The sequence below is a fragment of the Carcharhinus amblyrhynchos genome, chromosome 2 (genome assembly GCF_965287045.1).
Source record: "Carcharhinus amblyrhynchos chromosome 2, sCarAmb.v2.hapA, whole genome shotgun sequence".
In the NCBI taxonomy this organism is placed as follows: Eukaryota; Metazoa; Chordata; class Chondrichthyes; order Carcharhiniformes; family Carcharhinidae; genus Carcharhinus; species Carcharhinus amblyrhynchos.
This window is the reverse complement of record NC_137325.1, coordinates 15,865,018-15,882,888: the sequence shown is the minus strand read 5'-3', so window position 1 is coordinate 15,882,888 and position 17,871 is coordinate 15,865,018. Positions and strand designations below refer to the sequence as shown.

At 43.4% G+C, this 17,871-nt stretch overlaps 1 protein-coding gene across 12 annotated transcripts in view; it reads left to right on the top strand.

Moving 5' to 3' along the window:
* fhod3b (formin homology 2 domain containing 3b) overlaps positions 1-17,871 on the top strand; it is a 560,180-nt gene that overhangs the window by 412,511 nt on the left and 129,798 nt on the right. For 6 of the 12 annotated variants that reach the window (XM_080202860.1, XM_080202879.1, XM_080202852.1 and 3 more), the window contains exons 12-13: positions 16,854-16,961; positions 17,397-17,816. The exons of 3 other annotated variants lie outside the window; for them this stretch is intronic. In XM_080202860.1, coding sequence (XP_080058986.1) covers positions 16,854-16,961; positions 17,397-17,816 — 528 coding nt within the window. The remainder of the gene's footprint in view (positions 1-16,853; positions 16,962-17,396; positions 17,817-17,871) is intronic. 3 more of the 12 variants (XM_080202871.1, XM_080202833.1, XM_080202928.1) reach the window with 1 other exon arrangement.

The window sequence follows — 17,871 nt, the reverse complement described above, 5'->3', positions numbered from 1 at the left end:
GACCTTAGCTTATGGCAAACTAAAATGGAAAAGGTTCATTCCAGAAGACCCTGAAGATATTGAGAGACTTTGTTGGCAACATGTAGAGGCAAAGTTGAGGCATCAGCGGGAAGTCACAAATATCCAAATAACTCATCTATCCATCCTTCAAGCACCACCTGCCCCACATCTGGCAGAGTTTGCAGATCTCACTTTGGACTTATCACCTTACCAACTGATCAAACTGGATTAGAAACAAGTCCTTTTTAATCCTGAGGGATTGTCAAAGAAGAATAATAATTCAGTGGCACAGTGGTTAACACTGCTACCTCATAGCACCAGGGACCCGGGTTCAATTCCAGCCTTGGGTCACTGTGTGCGGAGTTGGCACATTCGTCCCGTGTCTGCGTGGGTTTCCTCCAGGTGCTCGGGTTTTCTCCCACAGTTCAAAGATGTGCAGGTTAGGTGGATTGGCCAGGGTAAATTGCCTCTTAGTGTCCTAAAGTGAGTAGGTTGGATGCATTAGCCATCGTAAATGCGCTGGTTTATGCAGGGCCGGGGTGAGGAGGGGTGGGTGAGATGCTTTTAGAGATTCAGTGCAGACTTGAAGGGCCAAATAGGCTCTTTCTGCAGTAGAGAAATTCTATCTCGGTTTCCAAGATTGCTCACTGCATACCAATCACCGTGTTATCAGATGTACGCAGAGAAGTGGAAAATAATAACTGGTCTGTTACCACCATTCACACTGGCGGGATTTTCCCATCCCGTTGCAGTGAATGGAGATTAGACTGGGCGCCAAATTCTCTGACTTCACTGCTTGGGGAGCATGGCATGAACAGCTGGTAAGATCGTGCCCAACGTGTAAATTGCAGGAGGGGGGCATATTCTGAAGGTTTTAATCTCTGCTGCCAAGTGAGCTTTAATGTCAGGGAATTGAAATTATCTCTCATTGTAGCGAGGGCAGCGAATGGCTCAAATCAAATACGCAAAGGAATGTTAACAGTGCAAATCGGACATAGGTTAACATAATACAAATAAAATAATACAAATTAGTGGAATGCCGCTGGTAAATGTGGTAGACCTTTCTAGTAACAAAAAAAATGTAAAAAGTTGGAATAAAGTGTCCTTTAGCTGGCTTTATCTAAATTATTCAGCCAGCTGGTGATCTCATTCATAATCTGTTTATCTGAGGAATTTCTGTGCTTCAATGAAATTGAAGCAAAATTACAATTTAGCTTTCCTTTGAACATAACACTCCTTTTAAAACTAGATTTATATGGTCTGGATATCAGATTAATTACATTCAGACTGGCTGAAATTTCTGGACATACTTTGCCGAAAGTAATAAAGGATTCAGATTTTCCACTTTGCTGGGGGATGTGTTGCAGAGGATGGGCTCTGTGCATTGATAGCATTATCCTATTGCCTTCTGATGGACTTACCCTTGCTCGAAGCACATATAAGACAACAATTGGGCTTGCCCTGTTTGAAACAAAACTTTCAGGTTGAATTCGAATGGCTGAGTTGCAGCATCCAAGGGGTGGAGATATGTATGTAAGTAGAAACAGGGATAGGCCACTTGACCCTTAGAATCTGTTCCATCTTTCAGTCTTCCATCTCAGTTATGCCTTCCCAGGCTATGCCCAATAATTTAATTCCCTTACATCAATAAGTTCCTTTTCGATATTATGACTTGAAACTACAAAAAGTTGTGAATGTAGCCCAATCCATCACGCAAACCGGCCTCCCATCCATTGACTCTGCACATCAGCCAGCATAATTAAGGACCCCACGCACCCCAGATATTCTCTTTTCCACCACCTTCCGTCAGGAAAAAAAAACAATAGTCTGAGGTCACGTACCAACCAGCTCAAGAACAGCGTCTCCCCTGCTGCCATCAGACTTTTGAATGGACTTACCTTGCATTAAGTTGATCTTTCGCCACACCCTAGCTATGACTGTAACACGTTCTGCACACTCTTGTTTCCTTCTCTATGAATGGTATGCTTTGTCTATGTGGTGTGCAAGAAACAATACTTTTCACCATGTACTAATAGATGTGACAATAATATATCAAATTGAATGAATATACTCATTGAATATCCACAACTCACTGCAGTTGGGAATTCCAAAGGTTGAGACTCATTCTGAGTGATGAAGTTTCCCCTCATCTCCATCCTAAGTGGCTGACCCTTTATCTCGAGCCACTCCTCGTTTTGTGACTCCCCTGCCTAGGGGAAGTGTACTCCCGGAATCTATCACGTAGAACCCACCAAGAATTTTGGATGTTTTAATGAGGTCACCTTTCGTTCTTCTGATGTAGGATCTAAGAAATATAGGCCTAAGTGTATGTAATCTCTTCCCATAGCACTGTCCCCTCATCCCAGAGATCTAGTCTAGCGAGGTTCTGTTGTATCTCATCGGAGACCAGGGCTGGGTATTTCTGTTTTCATTTTCATTAGGTCGGTTTAGGAATAGAAAACCCCTCCAGATCCAAATCATGTTTCATGCCAATATATACGTGTGATCTGATTATTCTTGCTGCCTGCTGATGATGTAATAGGATTCCCAATGTTGAATGTAATTTCCATAGATTAACACCCCATTATCTGGCTTCTTATTTTTGAATCATCTCAGTCAGAACCATCCCCACCAGCTTGGCATTGTGGGACTAACCCTCTTGCCTTTTTTTTTACTAAGTTTGGGATAATACGTGAAAAAAAAAGCTGACGGTTGTTGCCAGTGGCTTCAATGCCATTTTCCGGGAAAATTCCACCCCAGGTACGGAGATGAAACCAAATGCTGATGTAGAGTGGTGACCTTCTCCAAGGCCGTCCCAAATGGTCAAGTTAAAATGATTCATACTAACTACAGAGCTAGCCTGGAGCCTTTGCAATTGATATTGCCTTAGAGTCGAACAACTATGTCTGCTATTTTAACCATTGAATCATCTTGGTAATCCTTATTTCTCTTGGATTTGAATCAAGAGCCCCTATTTGAGCATCAAATTAAGAGCAAATATCATTCTGCCTACAATTTACAAACTTTCTAAAATTCATTCCTGTACGGGATCATCCCTTTTAATCCCTTCCCTTTGCTCCCATTTTCCCAGTCTCTCTCTTCCCCTGTCCTTTTCGCTCTGCCATTCTCCCTGGATTTTACTAGTTCTCATTGGAAGGTCTATTTTCTGACCAGAGTTTAATTAAAAGCATCCCATTCTTTTTCCAGACTTGTTGAAGTGGATTCAGGCAAAATTATGTCAATTCCACCTCCATTCCCGATCATCCTACTCTCCTGGTTCCTTTGCTGCAGTTCCGACATTCCCTTCGTCCATCTTTCTTCACTCTGTCTCCTTACAGTAATAGACGATATTTTAAATGTTCTACATTTAAAAATAATTGGACAGCTGCAGCACAGTTATTTTTGATATTAAGAATGTTGACCTGCCAATTCAGGCATGAACATATTCCTTGCTACATAAATTCTGCTTCTTTAAGCTGTGAGGTTATAAATCTCAATGCGACAGTTACTTAAGCTATCATACGTACTTGGAGCCAAGCACATTTGCTAAAAGGTCCATCTGCATGGAGAGAGATCGATGTACAGTACATAAGTATTTGAAAATGATCTGCTATCAGGTGCTATATTTTGCAGACTTGGTAGGGAAATCAATGGGCTTGTGCTAAGCCATTTTAATTATGTGTTCCATAAGTTAACTTGTGTCAGCCACGGCTTAGTTGGTAGCATTCCCATTTCTGAGTTGGAAAATTGTGGATTTAAGTCCCACCCCAAGACTCGAACGCAAGTATTTATACTAACACTCTAGTGCAGTACTGAAGGAACGATACCTCTCAGATGAGGCCATGTCTGCCCACTCAGCTGGACGTGGCCCCTCTTCTAAGATGAATAGGGGAGTTATCCCCAGTACATTGGTCAATTTGTCTTAACGTGGAAACATAGAGATCCTAGAGTGCAGAAAGAGGCCAGCTGGCCCATCGAGTCTGCACCGACCTCAATCCCACCCAGGCCCTACCCCTAGATCTTGACATATTTACCCACTAATCCCCCTAACCTAGGCATCTCAGGACCAAGGGGCAATTTTTAGCATAACCAATCAACCTAACCTGCCCATCTTTGGACTGTGGGAGGAAACCGGATCAACCGGAGGAAACCCAAGCAGACACAAGGAGAATGTGCAAATTCCTTACACACAGTGACCCAAGCTGGGAATCGAACCCAGGTCCTTGGAGCTGTGAAGCAGCAGTGCTAACCACTGTGCCGCCTCAATCCCTATGATACAAATGGATGGTTTGGTCATTGTTGAAGTGTTATTGATGGGACCTTGCATTCCAACAGTTGATTGCACTTTGAAAGTACTTAATTGGCCATAAGGTGTTTGGGTCATCCTGACTTCTTGAAAAACACTAGACATATGCAAACCTTTTTTTTTGTTGCAAAATCAAATATATTTGTCAATCCATAATTTGTCGTCCTGCTTTCATCTTGTGTTGCTTCCTTGTATCTCAGCTACCGCTGAGGATAAGTTAATTTGACTATTGTAACATGTATTAGTATACAGTAAAAAGTATTTTTTTTTGTGTACTATATAGATAAAGCATACTGTTCATAGAGAAGATGATGTGGAGATGCCAGTGTTGGACTGGGGTGGGCACAGTAAGAAGTCTCAACACCAGGTTAAAGTCCAGCAGGTTTATTTGTAATCACAAGCTTTCGGGGTCACTCGTCTGATGAAGGAGCGGTACTCTGAAAGCTCGTGATACCAAATAAACCTGTTGGACTTTAATCTGGTGTTGTGAGACTTTATACTGTGCTTACCCCAGTCCAATGCTGGCATCTCCACATCATGGCTCAAAGTAGAGAGGATCTCCAAGAATATCGCACATATTGGCACAGACATCAAGTTTCTATAAAGATGCAAGAAAGCAGACAAGATCCCAAAAAAACTACAGATCATGTAGCCAGTCACCTGATGAAGGAGCAGCACTCCGAAAGCTCATGATACCAAATAAGTCTGTTGGACTTTAACCTGGCATTGTGAGACTTCTTACTATTCATAGAGAAGGAAAGGAGAGGTTGCAGAATTAGTGTTACAGTCATAGCTATGGTTTAGAGAAAGATTAACTTAATGCGAGTTAAAAAAACGTTTGATGACAGCAGGGAAGAAGCTGTTCTTGAGTCAGTTGGTATATGACCTCAGACTTTTGTATCTTTTTCCTGACAGTAGCGGGTGGAAGAGAGCATGTTTGGGGAGGGGGGGGCTTGGGGGTCCTTAATTATGCTGGCTTGTTTTTCCGAGGCAGAGGGAAGTGTGGACAGTGTCAATAGATGTAAGGCTGGTTTGAGTGATGGACTGTAGTTTCTTGCAGTCTTGGACAGAGCAGGAGCCGTAGTAGAAATGCTGTGATGGTTGCAGTGTATAAAAGACAAGTCAACTGCTGGTGGGTAGAAGCTACAAAATTCATGCATTTGGATCACACGGTGCCATCGGTAAAACTTGAAATCAATTTAAAGGAAACTGGGTATAAGCTGGAAAGAGATCCCCAGCTATTAGTAGCCTTGGCAATCACTGCAGAGCAGTGGTCAGCAATGCAAATGGCATGCTGAAGTGTACACCCGAAACAGGAGACTGCATGTTTGAGGATACTGTTTTAAAACTGTTGCGCTCGCTCCATTCAGTCATCACTTTTACTGCTGTATCTAAGTTCGTCCCAGGGGAGATGGTCAGTTTAGGAAGTGGTGCTTTGGGCATCAGTCTTGTGGCCTTTCCATATCAAGGAACAGCTTCTGAGTTGACAAATGGGATTCCAGCTTTACAAAGTGGTGATTATGATCGTAAGCAGCACAGAGCAGATAATTCCAGACGCTGGTATAAGTTAACCCAAAATAGCAGGATGCAGATAGCAGTGACTCGGTTGGTCACACTCTGATCGCTGAGTTAGAAGGTTGTGGGTTCAAGCTCCTCTCCGGGACTTGAACCCAATAACCCCACGTGGACACTGCAGAAGGAAAAGAACACTTTGATCTGTATTACTCCCAGTTTTTAATGCATACCTTAAAATGGAACAAGACCAGTTTGGGCCAGTGTTCTTATTTCCCCATTTTTACTGTTTTTTTTCCTGCGACTCCATCACATCTTTAAGAATTATCAACTAGGCCAGCAGTCGGCAATAGGTTTGGTTTCTGTTTGCCTGGATTACAAAGGGAATGTTCCTTGTCATCACTAACTTATGATTTGAATGCTGTGACATCTTCTGGAAATCCAACATGTAGATAGATATTCAGCACAAACAAATTTGCTCCAGTGACAGAACTTTCTTTTAGTAAGTCCTAAACCAAGCAGTTTTTTCTGGTGCTGTGGTGTTGTGTGCAGAAAGGCCCTGCTGAGTCACTGAATTGGACACGCTTCTGTGATGTGTTGTATAGCTTGCCCTCTCCCACAGCCACACAGGAGACTGGTACTAATGCCGCACCAAGGCTACTAATAACTGGAGATCTCTTTCCAGCTTATACCCAGTTTCCTTTACTTTGATTTCAAGTTTGACTGATGGCCCCACTTGACCCAGGATTGGCCAGTCCTGAACCTGTTGAAGGTGGGGCCACTCTTTTCTTGGAAGGTTGAAAGCAGGCAGTCGTTGGGTTGGGGTTGAGACCAAGTACTTGCTCATCGTGTCCAATGATTCCCATTAATTCTATCGGGTGGGATTTGGATTAAAGCCCTGTGTGGGAAGGTTTTCCTATTTTAGCCTTGATGGGAGTCATACCTTGGGTGGGCTGAATAGATTAGCATGAATTGGCAGAGGAGGGCATTGCAAACTTTTTCTATCATTTTGTGGGTTATCGCAAATTGGCGGATTTATGGCAGAGTGATGTTTCCCAGGACATGGAGCCAAGGGAATGATGCTAAGTGTAGTCTTCCAGTAATGAAACACATTCAGCTGGGTGGAATACTCAATAACTGGGAAGAGACTGAGGTGGGTTGAGGAAATGAAAGTGTGCATGTCCACCGGGTCCTTGAAGATGGCAGGACGGATGGACAAGGTGGTCAAGAAAGCATATCAAATGCTTTCCTTTATTGGGTGAGGTATTGAATACAAAAGCAAGGATGGAACTGTATAAAACGCTGGTCAGGCCACTGCTGGAGTTTTGTGTACAGTTCTGGTCGTCACATTGCAGGGATGACATCATTGTTGTAGAGAGAGTGCTGAGGAGATCTACCCGGGCTTGAAAATTGCAGTTATGAGGAGATATTTGATGGTTTAAGGTTGTTTTCCTCAGAGGAGAGGAGACTAAGGGGAAGCTTAATTGAGGTGCCCAAAATGAAGAGGCTTAAACAGGGTGAAGAGGGAAGACTTGTTTCCCCTTAATGACCAGGATCATTGATTTAAGGTGGTTGGTGGAAAGATTGGGGGGAACATGAGGAAAATAATTTTCATGGAGGGTGGTGGGCATTTGGAATTCACTGTCTAAAGCAGATGATTGAGGCTGAAACATTCAACTCGTTTAAAATGCTTGTAACCTGCAATGCTATGGACCAGGTACTGGAAAGTGGAATTAAAAAGAGTGACTGGTTTCTTTTTCCCTTTCTTGGCTGGCAAAGACATAGTGGGCCGAAAGGATTCGACTTTTCTATTATTCTAGGACATACTGAAGCTGAGCTGTGATGATCCAGGGGGCCGGATTTTCCCCACAGGCTTTGGAACCCTGGGCCAAGAATGTTACTCCCCTCTGTGCGTAGTAACATTCACCTAGCAGTGATTTTCCCAGAATTAGTCAATTAGTTACCAGGATTGGGCTTGCTGTCCAATGAAAGATGCTGGTGATCTCTCAAAGCCTGACAAGTATTATAGGAGATCCCTCAGCACTGAAGAAACCAAAACCTTGACTTTCCAGGCAAGAGAGAAGTAGGATGTCCTCAAGTTGCCACTGCCCTAGGTTTTTTTTATAAAGTTAAATTGAAAAATCCCCTCGTCATCAAAGAGGGGGGATCCGCTCCACAGATGGCCTGTAAACAGGGCCTTGAAATCCAGCTGTCTGCTGCTGAAAGGCCATCTTCAGACAGCCAGTACAATCGCTTTAGGATCACAGATCCCTGCGACTGACTTCACCAAGTTTATGGTAGGTTGCTGATGTCTATGGAAACACAATGCAGAATGAGCAGGGGTAGATGGAATAATGTGAAGATGGGAGGAATGTCAAGGTGTGCAGACAAAGAACAACACAGTACAGGAACAGGCCCTTCAGCCCACCAAGGCTGCACAGTTTCTATCCCTCTGTTTGCTGCCCATTCATGTGTCTCTCAAGATGCACCTTTGAATGTTGCTAACATACCTGCCTCCACCACTCCCGCAGGCAGTGGGTTCCAGGCACACTCTGTGTGAAAACTTTCCCTCCACATCTTCCCTAAATTTACCACCTCTGACCTTAAACCTGTGCCTTCCAGTAATCAGCCCTTTCACCCTGGTGAAAAAGCCACTGACTATTGACCCTATCTGTGCCCCTCCTAATTTTGTAGACTTCTATCAGATCGCTCTTCAGCCTCTGTCTTTCCGGTGAAAACAATCCAATTTTATCCAACCTCTGCTGATGCTTAAAATCCTCCAGACCAGGCAACACCCTGGTAAACCTTCTTTGCACCCTCTCCAGAGCATCCATTATCATTTTGGTAGTGTGGTGATCGCAGTGTTCCAGATGCAGCCTAACTAAAATTCTACACAGTTTTATACGTGATGCCCACTGAGCGATTTGTGAGTATCTGTGTACGGTCCCACAGTATTTGTCACATCAGATCACCTCCTTTGATAAGTGTTAGTGTGTGGATATCAAATGCATGTTTATGTGATCACAATTCATCACTAATAGTACCCTATTTGCTGCTCAAATAATGTTCCCTCATTTATAATAAAAAGAAATTGCAGAATTCATTTTGTAATGAAGCACGTGTCCCACAGAGCCTCATGAAATATTGTACTCATGAAATTTGCTTTCCCCTTTGAGGCCACTTGTACTTTTCCGTGGCTTTACTGATAACATGTCATGCTTGTAGAAATATAACTTGTAACCCAGCCGCTGCAAAATATCCACATTAAGCTGCCGATCCATCTGTTTTGTGATGGATTGTCCTCCAAGATGCTGTCCAGTCATTTTGGCTGAAAAATACAGTGTTTTTTTTTTAAAATAAAAGTTTGTTTGCAGTTCCTACATTCACATGTTGTAAAGGGACATGCAGAACTGTGGATGAGGGCACCTTGCATCCACAGGAACCTGAATTGACTTGCCTCATGTTTGCATGTGGGGGTACCACACTCTTGCATTCGTGTATGACTCTGGGCAAAGTACGTGAGAAATGGCAATCTGAAATTCATGGACGCACAAACGGCGCTCTCAGTCAAATAAAACCCATCTTGCGTTTGCACACGGGCAGCTTATATTGTGCACGTGCCACCGAGTAACTCTTTACCTTTTACAGTCGTGGCAAATATTTTCAATTCAGCAGGGGAAACTTGTATTTCAATGACTCCTTGACTTAGGTGGCACAGTGGTTAGCACCGCTGCCTCACAGTGCCAGGGACCTGGGTTCGATTCCTGGCATAGCTCATTGTCTCTGAGGAGTTTGCACGTTCTCCCCATGACTGCGTGGGTTTCCATCCACAATCCGAAAGACGTGCTGGTTAGGTGCATTGACGATGCTAAATCCCCCCTCGGTGTACCCAAACAGGCGGCAGTGTGTGGCGACTAGGCGACTTTCACAGTAATTTCATTGCAGTGTTAGTTTAAGCCTACATGTGACACTGATAAATGAAAACTTTGAAAGTGGCGTCACAGGTAGTCAGGGTGGGGAAGAAGGCATTTGACGCACTTGCATTCATCGGACAAAACATTAAGTACAGGAGTTGGGATGTTATGTTATAACTATACAAGACCACATATGCAAGGCCACACTTGGAGTACTGCGTACAATTCTGGGTGCCCTGATATAGGAAAGGTGTTATTAAACTGGAGTTATTCAGTGGCACGTGCACAATATAAGCTGCCCGTGTGCAAATGCAAGATGGGTTTTATTAGACGCTGCTTGTGCATCCGTGAATTTCAGATTGCCACTTCTCTCGTACTTTGCCCAGAGCCATGCATGAATGCAAGAGTGTCATACCCCCACATGCAAACGTGAGGCAAGGCAATTCAGGTTCCTGTGGATGCAAGGTGCCCTCATCCACAGTCCCTTGACAACATGTGAATGTAGGAACTGCAAAAAAGCTTTACAAGGATGTGGCCGGGACTGGAAGGTTTAAATTATAAGATTGAATTATAAGGAGAGGCTGGGACATTTTTCCCCTGGAGCGTAGGAGGATGAGGAGTGACCTTTATAGAGGTTTATAAAATCATGAGGGACATAGATAAGGTGAATAGCCAAAGTCTTTTCTCCAGGGGAGAACTAGAAGGCGTAGGTTTAAGATGAGAGGGGTAAGATTTAAAAGGAACCTTGTGGGTAACTTTTTCCACGCAGAGGATGGTGCGTATATGGAGTGAGCTGCCAGAGGAGGTGGTAGAGATGGATACAGTTACAACATTTAAAATATATTTGGACAGGTACGTGGATGGGAAAGGTTTAAAGGAAAATGGACCAAACACAGGCAAATGGGATAGTTTAGGAAATCTGGTCGGCATGGAGGAGTTGGGCCAAAAGACCTGTTTCCATTCTGTGTATCTCTGATTCTCTGACTTGCTTTAAATTTTGAACGCAAGGTTGGTATTTTACGGTCAGTCATAACTGCTGGATTTTTAAGTAAAAGGAATAAATCTTTTTGTGAGTAAGTATTTCATATCTGACTCGGTACAATCACAATCTCAGAGATGGTCAACCTCAGGGCTGCCCTCTCTGAGCAATTCATTTTGGATTGGCTGCTGCTTTGGTCGCCTCTGTCTTGTGCTGTCTAGATTGCTAAGGCCAATAAGTTTTCCCCCAAGGTGAGGCTGGATAAGTAGGCCTGGATAATGTGCTTCTAATTAAGACCTGTCTCCTTGGCACTTTGGCTGTAACCAAAAATAATGGAGAGTGTATCAGGTTTCATTGGCTGAGCAGATAGTTGAACTGCAGCCATCGTGAGTAACTGTCCCTTGTGCCGCTGGCTGGCTCCAAGCATGGAATTTGGCATTCAGAATTATGTATCTTTCTGTATTGCTTTTAATGATGAATGTTGAAAAACAATCCTGAGTTTTAAAGAATTGCATAAATATCAAATAATTCCCTTTCTCCCCATCTGCGTGGCTCACGCTGACGTTCAGTTCCCAGGCTTCAGCACCTCAACAAACACCCATTCTTTATTGTCAGGCACTCAGGCTAGACATTGAACACCAGTAGATATATTAGCAGGTATTATACGTCGCAATTGAACCAAAACCTTCCTACATTCAATATTCATAAATGGATGCAACCCACACTATGTCCTTCACGGTTTATGATATTTCCAAGTTGTGTTTTGTCTGCAAATTTGAAATTGTACCCTCTGCGCCAAGGTCTGGATCATTTATGTAAACACCAAGAAGAGCGTGGGGTCTGATACCAACCCCTGGGAAACTCCACTATAATAAAGCTTTCTCCAGTCTGAAAAGTATCCCTTCATGGCTCTGGTTCCTGTCATTCGGCCAACTGTTGTTACTATCCGTTTCATTTCACGAGTTCTAATTTTGCTTCTAGATCTGTTGTGTGACTTATTTTCACTTGTCTTTTGGAATTCCATGTACACCACATCAGCAATATTACCCTCGTCATCCACCTTTGTTACCCCATGAAAAATCTTCAAGCAACTTAAACACAATTTGCGCTTTAAACCTGAGCTGGTTTTTGTTGAGCTGCATTTACCTGAATGATTGTTAGTATTCTCCGAAATTATCATTTCTCTAGCCTGTACTTGTCTGGCCTGTAGTTCCTGGGCTTATCTGCGTACCCTTTTTGTTGAACAAGAGCGTAAGATTTGCAATGTATCAGTCCTCTGGCATCACCTTTTCAGTAAGAAGTCTCACAACACCAGGTTAAAGAAAACTTCTTACTGTGTTAACCCCAGTCCAATGCCGGCATCTCTACATCATCACCTCTGAGTCCAAGTAAGACTGTGGCCACTGCCTCTGCAAGCTCCATTCCCTCAGTATCTTTGGGTACAACTCATCCAATCCTGATGCTTTGTCAACTTTTAAGGACAGACAGCACTTCCTTATTCACAAAGTGCCTGAAGGACTTCCTCTTCACCATCACCCACAGAGTATCTTTCTTGGTTAAAGATAGATGAAAAGTATTAATTTAATACCTCAGCCATGTTCCTTGCATCCATATGTAAAATCTCCTGTTTGGTTCTGAATCAGCCCTACTCCTCCTTTCACCACCTTTTTAATATTTATATTCCCATAGAACACTTTTGGATTCCCTTTTTTTGTTTTAGCTGCCAGTCTCTTCTCATACTCTCTGCTTGCTTCTCTGATTTGCTTTTTCAGTTCTCCTCTGAACCTTCCATATTCAACCTGTATTATCCAACTATCATAAGCACACCTTTCCTGTTTCACCTTAACCTCTATCTCTTTTGTCATCCAGGGAGCTTTTAATTTATTTATCCCATTTTCCCCCTTTTATGGAAATGAACTTTGACTGAAAACTATCTCTTGACAACCAATTGCTCAGTTACAATTTTGCCTTCCAATCTTTGATTCCAATTGATCTGGGTTTGATCCATTCTTACCTCATTGAAATTAGTTTCCCCGCATGAATTATTCTTACTGATTCCCTAACTATCAAATCCCTTATTGCTGTTGGTCTTCCAGTAGTCTCCATGCTTCTCTCTTTCCCTGACCCAACCAGGACTCGGGCTGCAATACCCAGATCAATCATCACTTTCTTCCACATTTGGGTCTGAATACTGATTGGAGAGTGAGGTACATTCAAGAGACTGCTGACTGTTTATTCTTGACTGCCTGCTAGCTAACCATTCCACCTCTCACTACATAGTCTTAAACTATAGGCATTGCATACCATCATCAGAACCCTCAATATCATGGTTGTGTTGCTTTGGTGCCAGCTTCTGCTTAAACTTTGGAACCCAGAGCTCCTCGACCTGCTGTGACTGACACATTTTCCTGTGTGTGTGGTTATCCAAGATGCGAGAGACGTCCTGGGGTTCCATAAAGAACAAGATGTTCTAACTACCCGATCGTTCCTAGATAAGAAACGTTGCTACTACTAAACTACTTTTTTTTGAAAAAGAGACAATAAGGTGAAGTAAGAATATCCTTAAGTATAACATGTCACAGTGGTTAGCATTGCTGCCTCACAGCACCAGGGATCTGGATTCAATTCCAGCATCGGGTGAGTGTGTGAATTTTGCTTGCTCTCCCCGTAAACCAAGGCGCAAGCCTTATTCTGACTTCACCAAAATGGAAATCTCCAACTGGGCAGCACGGTGGCATAGTGGCTCGATTCCTGGCTTGGGTCACTGTCTGTGTAGAATTTGCACCTATTCCCCGTGTCTGTGTGGGTTTCCTCCAGGTGCTCCGGTTTCCTCCCACAGTGCAGGTTAGGTGGATTGGCTGTGGTAAATGTGCGGGGTTACAGCGATAGGGAAGGGAGTTGAGCCTGGGTAAGATGTTCTTTCAGAGAGTCAGCGCAGACACAATGGGCTGGCTGGCCTCATTCTGAAATGTAGGGATCCTAAGGACTCAACTGATGGCAATTCAGTGACTTTTCAGGGAGGTCTTGACAAGTACATGAATAAGATGGGAATTGTGGGATATGGATACTGGAAAGATAGGGGGTTTTAGTTCAGTCGGGCAGCATGATTGGTGCAGAGGGCTGAAGGGTCTGTTTCTGTGCTGCAACGTTCTTTGTTCTTTGTTTGTTCTACTTTCCAACTTGTACGCTGCTCAACGGACTTCAGACGGACTGTGCCTTTGAAAGACAACACCTTCATTTCCAAGCTCCTATTCTTACATAAAATATATGCCCCAGAACCACCAATTGATATGTAAATGACCCAGTGAATTATGGAAGATTGATGCTGCAGACCATTGACCAATGTGTTCAAAGTTCTGTGTAACTCACCACCATGGAACCTCAGATCCAAATACTCTTTTTCAAAATTTTTTTTGTCCATTGGAGTAGGACCAATACCATTCAGACTTCCTTCATGAGCAAATGTACAAATACAGATGCCAACCTATGGTTATAGGAGAGAAGAGGTGTTGGTTGTATCATTTTGAACCATTTGGCCAACTTCTCATTTTCAGAGTCGTACGGAAAAACTAATTAATGAGTAATACCAGCTCAGGGTGCAGAGAAATGACAGAACTGGCTACAGTGTTTTACCAGCTCTGTTATTGTAGTTGCTGCTTGCATGAACTTGGATGATGGATCTGCTTGTTTAAGCCTGGCTTTTCTCGATTTGCGATAATGCAGGTTCCACTTTTACATGTCGTTCCTGTTTCCTTTCTTCCCTTTTGCAAATATTCCATTTCCAATTGCTGTGTGATCCTTAAAACTAGAGGCATGTTTTTTGGAATTTCCCATATAGCCTCATGGGTGGCACAGTGGTTAGCACTGCTGCCTCATAGCGTCGGGGACCTATGTTCGATTCCCAGCTTGGATCACTGAGGCACATTCTACCCGTATACGCATGGGTTTCCTCTGGGTGCTCCGGTTTCCTCCGGTCTGAAAGACGTGCTGGTTAGGTGCATCTGGCCATGCTAAATTCTCCTTCAGTATACCTGTGTAAGCGCCGGAGGTGGCAACTGGGGGATTTTCACAGTAACTACACCGCAGTGTTAATATAAGCCTACTTTGACACTTGTAGATAAAAAGTTATGTGTGCCATCAACATTTTGGCAAAGAATCTGAAAAAAAAATAACTGGACGGAATGGGATTTCAGCAAAGTTGGTTCATTATACGCTGGATGTTATCGTACAGTCTTCTCCAATGGGTCCAACAGTAATTCTACCTCTTTTTCCTTCTCTTCCACCCTACCCTACCACACACACAAACCTGTGCCCCCATTCAAACCATTGTAGGCCCTAGTTTTAGCTCAGAGGTAGCAAAAAAGAGATCATTTTTATTCAGCGTTTTCTGCAGGGAGGTGTTCACGGGTGAGCACGCCCATCTCCGGTCTTCTGTGACTGTTGATATTTTCATTTGGGGGACACAGAAAGAATGGACACTTGGGTGAGGAATGAGTCTGAAACGTACCCTGTGCTCCGGCATAGGTTTGGTTGGGGCGGGTAAGGGTGAGGGGTGAAGATAACAATAAATCAGGTGGTTACTCCTGAAGTCTAAAGTAACAACATAACAAACACCCATTGTGTACCCCAAGATTGTAGAAAACTTGCAGAGGTCTTGGCTATAAGTCCACCACAGAAATCTGTGCGACATTTTGAAAAGGTAATCTGCCAAGCCAAAAGCAAAAATATATGAATTATCTCAGCTGGTGGGAGCCCCTTTTTGTTGACCTCACAGCACAGAACAGGATTTAATTTTTTTTTGCACTTTGTGGACACAAACTGCACTATATCAAACTGATCAGTGAGTAACATGTTCAGCAGAATTGATTAGAAATTGTAGTGGAGAAATTTCAGAACTTGGGTTCCAATGGCACTTTTGTGCTTCAAAGTTACCATGCATTCTGACTCCCTCAGTTTGATTAGTGCCTTGTTACTTGCTGTTAATGAGATAAAATGTTTGAAGGAATCAGCTTTTTCTCGTATGCAGCTATTGTTTTTATAAAAGGTAGCAGCACAGTGGTTAGCGCTGCTGCCTCATAGCGCCAGGGACCAGGGTTCAGTTCTGGCCTCGGGTAACTGTCTGTGTGGAGTTTGCACATTCTCCCTGCATCTGTGTGGGTTTCAAAGAAAATTACAGTACAAGAACAGACCCTTCAGCCCTCCAAGCTTGCACCAACTATGCTGCCCAACTGAACTAAAACTCCCTCCCCTTCCTGGGACCATATTCCCCCATTCCCATCCTATTCATGCATTTGTCAAAATCACAATGCTATCTGCTTCCGCTACTCTCCTGACAGCGAGTTCCAATTCCAAGTGCTCCAGTTTCCTCCCACACTCCAAAATGTGCGTGTTAGGTGGATTAGCCATGATAAGTTGCCCCTTAGTATCAGGGTGATGAGGATAAATACATAAGGGATAGGGCTTGGGTGGGATTGTTATTGGTGCAGGCTCGATGGACTGAATGCCCCCCTAAAAATCATAAAAACCATACAATGCAGAAGGAGGTCATCTGGCCCATCGAGTCTGCACTGACCACAATCCCACCCAGGCCCTATCCCCAAATCTCTACACATTTACCGGCTAATCCCTCTAACCTATGCATCTCAGGGCACTAAGGGGCAATTTTAGCATGGCCAATCAACCTAACCCACACATCTTTGGACTGTGGGAGGAAACCGGAGCACCTGGAGGAAACCCACGCAGAGATGAGGAGAATGTGCAAACTCCACACAGACAGTGGCCCAAGCTGGGGACGACTCCTTCACTGTTGGGACTCTATGATCCCACATATGTAGCAATGATAACAATGGTCAACTTTTCTAGTTAGCGGTGGCTCATTGTTCCATGCAAACCCATTGTAGCTTTATGTTTTTCCCACATACTTTACCTACATCTGTCCCTTTTGGACTCGCCGCTCAGAACAGTGACACTGGGTCGTTCAATCATTTCCTCACTATCCAAAGTGCCCTTGATCTTTTCAAATCGCTGCCATTTACTGATGTGTGTGTGTGTCGCCGTCATTCTGTCTGTCTTGTATTTCTACTTGCTTATTCATTCTCACTGTCTCTTTGCATCATTTTCCCCCTCCGCCACATTCTGCAAGCAGACAGGAGGAATACGAAGAGGAAGACATTGAAGAAGAACAGCCAGTTACTGAATCCAATACTGAGGATGAGGGGGAGGATGACCCCTCTCGTCAGGGTCAGGAAAGGTATTGGGACTAAATTTGGATGATCCCTACCAGATTTAACACTCGGGATGTTCTGCGTGTTTAATATCCAATAATTGTAACCATCTGTTGGATGGATGAAATTACTTCACAACGACCATCAAATGCTTTTTGGATAAAATTTCCTACCCCACAGTAGTCATAGAAAGTATTTAGATGTTGAGACCTTCTCAAAGAGAAGGAACTTAATCTCTCATATCGAGTAATCTAATATTGATTTTAAAATACAAATAAAACAAGGTTACAGATGAAGTAATGCAGGTTCTGGTTTAGAAATGCATGATACATTTACATCTTCAAAGAATTGCTTTAATGCTTTGAATTGCGTGCTTAATTCAATTTTCGCATATTCTTTTATCTTGGTCCCTCTCCAATCTTTTCCATCCTTCCTATCTCTTCATCCCTTTCTCCTGCCAGTGACTTGAAGCCCGACGCAGCAAGCGAGAATGCAGAAAGTAGTCCCCAGAGTTCAAAATATGTAGTGAGCTTTATCCCCGTGCCCGAAGGGGAAGGATCAAGCAGCCAGTTCCAGGTTCCTGGCATAAATGACCCATCGTCTAGCTCTCCTCAGTCACCCAGTTCTCTCAGTGATTACCCACATAGTTTTCAACCATCACCATTGTCATCGTCGTCATCGTCATCCATCGCTATTCATCCGTCATCAGCGATCTCGCACAACAATTCTCAAGATTCCTCAGCCAATGTTACCCCAGCTTTGTCTCCTACTGTTGAAAAGTTGCCATACCTTCTTCATACGCCTTTCCATCTCTTCTCTTACGATCTGACCGAAACGCCTAAACGGGTCAAAGACAAAGAAGCAGAAATGAGAGACAGCAGGTAGATCAGAGTTGCTGTGTGTGCATCTGTATTCTAGTTTGTTAACTTATTTTAA